Source organism: Python bivittatus, unplaced genomic scaffold, assembly GCF_059951505.1.
Source record: "Python bivittatus isolate LINGU-HERP-01145 unplaced genomic scaffold, Pbiv_v1 ctg000030_np1212, whole genome shotgun sequence".
Taxonomy (NCBI): domain Eukaryota; kingdom Metazoa; phylum Chordata; class Lepidosauria; order Squamata; family Pythonidae; genus Python; species Python bivittatus.
Window position 1 is genome coordinate 6,705,805 of NW_028277031.1, and position 7,724 is coordinate 6,713,528.

General features: G+C 38.1%; 1 protein-coding gene across 1 annotated transcript; it reads right to left on the bottom strand.

The window, feature by feature from the left end:
- Positions 1-568: 568 nt before the first annotated feature.
- On the bottom strand, positions 569-1,816 carry LOC103065956 (olfactory receptor 2G3-like). The gene has a single exon (XM_007424617.2). It carries the CDS (start codon positions 1,776-1,778, stop codon positions 840-842), a length of 939 nt encoding a protein of 312 aa, XP_007424679.1. The 5' UTR covers positions 1,779-1,816; the 3' UTR covers positions 569-839.
- Between the last annotated feature and the right edge of the window lie 5,908 nt (positions 1,817-7,724).

A 7,724-nucleotide genomic window follows, 5' to 3' on the forward strand; every position in this document is an offset into this window, starting at 1 on the left:
TTTTTAAACCTCAAAAACCTTCCAAACGCCACAAAAACCTTCCAAACACCACAAAACACACCACAAGTCTCACCGAACGTCTCCTTGCTACCACGATCTCGCCCACAGGAAGCCGCGACCGCGTGGCAGCAGGGAAAATGGCCGCGGATCCGGTTCGTAAGTAGAGGCGGAGTTCGCAAGTAGAGGTAAATTTTGGGGGCCGGAGCTGGTCGTATCTTGAAAAATTCGTAAGGAGGGGTGTTCGTAACTAGAGGTACCACTGTATTAGAACAGAAAAGGGGCTGATCTGATTTTTCACTTTAATATATCTCATCTTTCCCCCCAGCTTAGACTAACATCCATGATCCATCACCATCTTTTATCTCCACAACAACCTTTCGAGTTAGGTGAGTCTAAGAATGAGTAATTGACCCACTCACTTTTGCAGGGACTTAAAAATCTACCTCTCCCCAATCATTAGTACAACATCTGATTACTCTATCACAAATTGCATTAAACCATAGTTTGCTGAAATATGGTTTGAGAAAATACAATTGGCTGGGTTCACAGATTACACTGAGCCATAAATAGGGTTTACAAATTACAGTACCTAAGGTCATATAACAAGTTACAAACAAGCAAACAACATTATGGCATAGCACAGTATGTGAATCCAGGACAATTAAACTCAGTGTTGTCCATGTTGACCAGCACCAGCTCACCAAGATTTTGAACAAGACAAAAGAGTCTTTCCCAACTGTTCTTGGAGATGGCAAGGATGATTCCATTTGAAATCTTCAAATCCACTGAAATCTTCAAATCAAAAGGAAAGAACAGATAACTAGAGCTGAAGACTAGATTTATTCTTGGTAAAACGCTTTGGTTCTCTCCAATACTTTCAAGAGGGCCTCTTTCACATCTTTGTTTCGGAGGCTGTATATGATGGGGTTCAGCATTGGGTTGATCACGGAGTAGAAAAGTGAAATCAGTTTATCCTTCTCAGCAGAGTAGCCAGCCTTTGGCCTCATGTACATGAACATTCCACTTCCATAGTAGATGGTCACCACTGTGATGTGGGCTGAGCAAGTGGAGAACGCTTTCCGCTTCCCATCTGCAGAAGAGATTCTAAAGACGGTGATAATTATGCGGACATAGGACAACAAAATCAAGACAAGTGGCATCAACAGGGTGAGTGTACTCCCCGTGACCATCAAGATCTCACTAATTGATGTGTCAGCATTTGGACAGGCCAACTGAAGCATAACAGGTACTTCGCAAAACAAATGGTCAATGGTGGAACTGCACAAAGACGGTGTCATAATAAAAGCTGGAATCACTAATAGGAAGCTGATGATCCATGCTCCTAAAGCAAGAGAAAGGCAGACCTTCTTGTCCATTGTGGTCACATAATGCAGCGGGTTACAAATAGCGATGTACCGGTCAAACGCCATCACCAGAAGCAGAAGGCACTCAGCTGCCCCCAAGAAAAGTGTGGTATATACCTGCGCAATGCATAGAGTATATGATATAGTTTTTCGCACGGCCAGGAAATTGATAAGCATCTTGGGGACCACAGCAGATGTGTAGCAAATATTCAAGAATGCCAAGTTGCTGAGGAAAAAGTACATTGGAGTATGGAGACAAGAATCCAGACCAATCAAGATGATGATGAAGAAGTTTCCAAAGAGAGTTACTCCATAAATTATGGAAACCACCAGAAAGAGAGCAATCTCCAAGTGAGGATGGTTGGAAAAACCAAGGAGGATGAAGGTAAAAAAAGTAATATTTCCATTTTCCATCCCTGTCACAGATATCTAGAAGGGAGGGAGGAGGTGGAGATAATTATTTTGTCTCTTATAGCAGGGTTCCTCAACCTCAGCAACTTTAAGATGGGTGGACTTCAACTCCCAGAATTCTCCAGGCTGGCTGGGGAATTCTGGGAGTTGAAGTCTACCCATCTTAAAGTTGCTGAGGTTGTGGAACCCTGTCTTATAGGACCAAATTTAAGAAGGAAATGCAAAAGCAGTTTTGTCACCTTATCCCACCCCCAAAGAAAAGCTACCTTGTTAATCGGCACTTGAGTGAGGTCTTACTCCTTAATTCTTTGCCTTTTTTAAATAAAAATGTATTTTACAACCTTCATGTTGCTGCTTTCCAACTCACAACAATGAAGATCCAAAGATAATCTTGGTTTCGCTCTACAGAAAAACGTATAGCAGCTTGGATCCTTTATTCATATTTAAGCACTGTTCAAACACTATTTTAAATCAATAGAAATACAGTACCCATTTTGCATAAAAGCTTTTGTTATTTAGTTATACCGATTACAAAAAAATGTTTCTACGCTGTCTCTGCAAAACAATTATACAGAACCTGACTACATAATCTAAGTCAATTCATTCTGAGTAAAATCACAGCTATTAAAATGTCTGTTTTATCAAAGCTGCTCTTTCTTCTTGCAAACCATTCCCTTTAATTTGCTTCACAAACAATTAAAATATTGGCAATCTAAAGCTGAGCTTTTTGGCTTTAGTTTGCAATATTTACATCTTCATGATAGAAGAGAGAGTATTTCAAATGAAATTATATCTTCAGGCACTTCAATTTAAACATGTGTCTCTAATAATGAAAGATGTTGGGTAAAATCATAAAACATTCATGTATGTTTTAAACCTTTAAATAGATGGTTTCTTTTTAGAAAAGATTTATTGCCCTTAAAACAGATAACTAACAGATTTGTTCAAGATATTTAAGATATAGAGGTCATATTTGTCTCATTCAGTGCTGAAAATAACTCCTACCCTTCTTATCCTCTATATTTTTAATAGCAACAGAATGAAACAGTCTATTGACTGAAAATAGAAAGGGCTACATCATGTAAAATATTTGCATACCCACTCGAGGTTATTCTTTAAAGCAGAATCGTAGAGAAATTAGAAACTGAATTAACTGAATTAACGGCAGAGGAAGATCAAGACTTCTCCATTTGTTTATTATTAGATTCCAAGGCTCCCTGGTTCCAAAAAGACGCTCGGCAGCTTTAAATTCCAAAAGAATAGATCATATAAAAAGGAAAACATGAACACCCAGACTGAAACACACAAATAACAAGCGAAAAATTGCTGGGCGCTCCATGGATACCCTAACCCCAAGCTTGGGAACAGAGACAAGTCTTCAGAGATGTACAGAACATCTCAGAGGTGAAAGCCGCATGTATCTCTGGAGAGATGCTGTTCCAGAGGGCAAGTATCTCAACAGAGAAGGTGCATTTTCCCTGGTCCTGCAAGATGACAACATTTCATTGAACCTGGAGTGACCCCACTCTATCTGATCGGACCGGACCGGCAGAAATATTGCAGACAATACTTTAAAAAATGGGGAGGTATTTTTTTTTTTTTTTTTTACAGATGCTTGCTTTATACGCACACCCCCCCCCCCATGGCAATTCATATATTAATCATAGTAATTAATAATATTAACATACGAATTGTTCACAATTTCACAAACGGCTAATCCCATCTGAAACCGGGAGTACAGAAAGAGTTAGCTTTGGAGAGAAACATACCCAAAGATGAATGACAAATTGGGAAGGAAAACAAGGAACGTTCTTAAGTCTCTCTCGACAGCTTTGCAGAAAGCATTTTTCAAGCTTTTACACTGTCGGTATCTTAACCCAGTTCAGTTTTCATACATGAAAAACAAAACAAAAAAGAAGTTCGAATAAATGTTAGAGGGGTAGCCAGGAAAAAAATTACAATTTTCCTTACGTGGCGGTCATCTGCAAACGTTTGTAAAGTTGGGGATACATTAGTTCAGAAAATCCCATTAATTACTAATAAAAGAATAAAGAAAACATCATTAGGGCTTTTGTTGTTATTATCTGGAAAGAATACAAATTTGAAACGTAAGGCACTATTACCCTTGTTATTAATGGCTGCTAGATTAGTAAGCGCAAATACTGGAAATCTCTAGAAGGGACATCTTAGAAAAATTGGCATGATAAAGTATGGTCCCTTAACAGAAAAATTAACATATAAATTGAAACCAGTTAAAGAAAATAAGGGAGAAAATTACTTTTTTTCCTGTATGGTATGATTTTATACAATACTCTAATGATGAAAACAGTAATCAACCATCTACATCCCATTATGAGAGACTATAGAAGATACAAATGTAAATTGACTACATATACAGTGTATATTAAGATTAATAGTGCCATTGCTTTGTAAGATGTTAAAAACATATTGATTTGAATCTATGAAATATCATTCATTGTACTCTTGCTAAAAGGCAGATTCCAGTGTTAATGCCAAATAAACTTCCTAGCATCAAGAAGACCTTGACTGTGGAACCAATGACCCAGAGAAGTCCTCTTTGTTGGAACCACTTGATGTTCTGGATTCCTTCCCTGAGCAGAGGGTAAATTCAATGTTACAGATGTACAATGTTACAGACCTAAATAAGCTGCCTGAACCCAACCATATATATCTGTCATGCAGCAGCAGGCAACCGAGATTCTCAGAAGCATAATAGTGGCCACCATTAGACACAGGTTGCAAGAGGACACAACATTTCAGCATGATGAGGAAGGTTCTTCTGTTCTATCCTCAAGAAACCTTTTGAGTATGACTCTCTATTGCTGCCTCTACAATCAGAAGGACAGGGCGTTTTCTTCCAAGTGATGCTTGCAAAGTGTTTGGTCCTACAAAGGGTTGTTTCATGTATTATACTGTTACCTCTTTATGCAGCAGAGAGAACTAAGCCAAACTAAGGTTTCTCATTATATTTTGGTTGGGAAAAAAAGCAAAGATCTGTATCTTAAAAAGAAGGTTTGCTTCTTGATATATAATATTTATCTACTGCAGGCATTAAGGTGGTTTCCAAACTGGCCCATAAAAATGCAACTTGAAAATTCAGCCCCGTCAATAACAACCATTAAGTGCAGGGAATTAAACACTGTCTGTGGGAAGCATCTGTTCCCTGGCATCGTAAACATTGATTTGTCTTTCCCAAACTAGCACCCTCTACAACTTCCATCTCACTCAATCAGAACTGAGGCCAAAAGAGTTGGAAGACACCCATTTGGGAGAAAAACATTTGTTTTACTTCATTCTTGCTCTCTTATGGAGATGCTAATCCCAAAGACCTCCTATGTTTTTCCATTAAAAAAGAGACAAGGCCGGTCAAAAATCCACATTATTCACATAAGACTTGCAGTTAAGATCATTTTCCAGCTGACTCTAATCAGTCCCATTGGATAAACAGAAAGTTTTGTTCTCTCTGTTCTTACTTGAATTTGCAACAGATTTAAATAACCAACATTTCTGTTTCTTATGGTTTACTGCAATCAAAGGATTTCCTTTAGAAGGAAAGGAAAAAGCAGTATTCTCAGTAAGAATTCAAGAATAAGAATTTATAACTAAATGCCAACAGCCTTACATGAATTATGCATCTTGGGTGAATACGATATCTTCCAGGCCTATTGAGTAGCTCTTTTTTTCTGCTAAACACTTCAAAAGTGGAGATCAAATTTTCAGATATTGGCCGTTCCATTATTAGAGATGAAAAAGCAGGCGATAAACCCCAATAAAAAAAATATTTTTATGGAATATAATATTGGTGAGACAAACATGTTTGTGCACGTAGCATTTTGCTATTTAAAGTGAAAGAAAAGTACACAGACATGCATACATACATATAAGCATTGAAATATTTATAAGCTGTCTTTCCATCCAGGGTAGATAAGCATTTAAATGTAGACATTTTGACATCTTATTTTCAGAGATACTTTTTATTTGAAAAATTCATGCAGAAACTAAATATTTTGCGGATGATATTTGTGAAGGTCATGCGGAGTGAGTAGGTTGATCCATCATGAGTAGTATCTTGTTGTGGCACTTAGACTCTCAAGAAAAGTTATTTCCCCATTCCTATTCTTCTATTTAACCTCCCTTTGCACAGCCAATGGTGAGGAACGCTGAGTTGTAGCTCAACATCTGAAGAACTTCAGGCCTCCACCCATAAGAGAGATGGCTTTGAGGCAGCAAGCTGGTTCCCAGTAGCCAAAACTATAAAAATCATTCTTCCAATATTAATACAACCTTATTTCAAGAACAAAGAGCTGGCTAGCTGTTTCATTCAATGGCTACAAAACTGAATATTATCAGAAGAAAAAACTTGTTCCTTCATCTTTTTTTTTTTAAGGCGTTATTCATAGAAACGAATTATAATTATTTAATATCTATTCACGTCGCACCACTCACCTCTTGACCACAGTTAAGAGAGTGCCATAATTACAAATAACCTTTGGTAAAAGGCTTTTTTTCAGCTGCTAAGGCCAATGCATATTGAGAAGGTGGAAAAAGAAAAAAGCATGAAGAACCTGGTCTTGACAGTTGAGCATTCTCCCAACTTGCTTCTGCTCATTTGAAATGCACGCTGCTGCTGCTCTTCTTCTTCTTCCTCTTCCTCCCCTTCTTCTATTTCTTCATCTTCCTCTCCTTTTAAATTCTTGCTCGTCTACATTAGACTGCAGAACTGTGACCCAAAAAATTCAGCCAACTCAAGTCTTTGGGGAGAATTGTTTCACTTTTGGCACATTTGAGCTCAAAGTATTATAGAGATCAATGCCCAACCAGATCTGAATACATCTTTCCTTGACCCCCAGATTCACTTGAGCCAATACATGAAGCCATTCTGTTGCTAAGCAATACAGTCTATATAACCCTGAGTCCCAACCATGTCTCTCGAGGAAGTAATAATAAATGTGCCAACTTTCCTTAGTGTCCACCATATCCAGGTTCATCGAATGTTTTTATTTTTAAAAAATGAAAGAGGTGCTAACATGCTGTAAGGAAGAGCCTCTATTTCAGCCATCAACATTAAGGATCATCAGGATTTCCAACAGTGCCTCTGGTCGCATGTAGATGACAGAGGAAATAAAATGGTGACGGCTTGCCACCCAGTTCATTGTGTGCTTCTGGTGTTTTGTAACTGTCCATGCCATTATGACAACCATTTTGTGATTGTCCTTATGACATGTTCTCAAAATTCAAACTCTGCCAATTACCCCCAACTAGTTGTAAATTCTCATTTGTAAGTGTGTAACCCTTTTTGACTTAAAAATACCCCTTTAGAAGCAGATGGGGTCTTCCTGAAGTTTTCTGATATCTGTATCTCTTACAAACATACGGATTAGAAAGAGACATGGTTTAATAATCCCTACAGACTGTACTTGTTCATCATCCTGTATCAGATCTACAAAGGTAAGAACCTACAGAACTAGGCAGTGCCCCAAGAAGGCATTTCTAGGCTTTTAGATCCCAACACTACATTTTCCAGGTCTCATTTGACAACTGTCCCCTTAGTTCCCTTACTTTCATCCTCCTCCTTTCTTTTAAACTACTAAAACTTCTGGAAGTTGGAGATCAAGTATCATCCACTAGCTCTTATGGAAACCTATCACCTTAATATTCCAGACAAGATGTTCACTTACTCACCATCAAAAGACAAAAGGAATACAAGTGGTAAGGTGGATGGGTGTCATATAACATGGAGATGACTAAAGTACTATAGAGACAAATTTCACCATTCTGAAGATTCCTGTGAGCAGGTTACCGGTATGTACTCACTCATCTGCTCTCAAGCAATTTCCAGACCCACAGCCTCTTCCTTAAGGAGGTTTATGGTTAGCCAGATGCCCTTTTAAATATAGGATGGTCTTCTGAAAGCACTTCCAAATAGAG

What these genes read in the sequence shown, in the direction of transcription:
- LOC103065956 (XM_007424617.2), bottom strand. Translation starts at nt 1,778, where the DNA reads ATGGAAAATGGAAATATTACTTTTTTTACCTTCATCCTCCTTGGTTTT.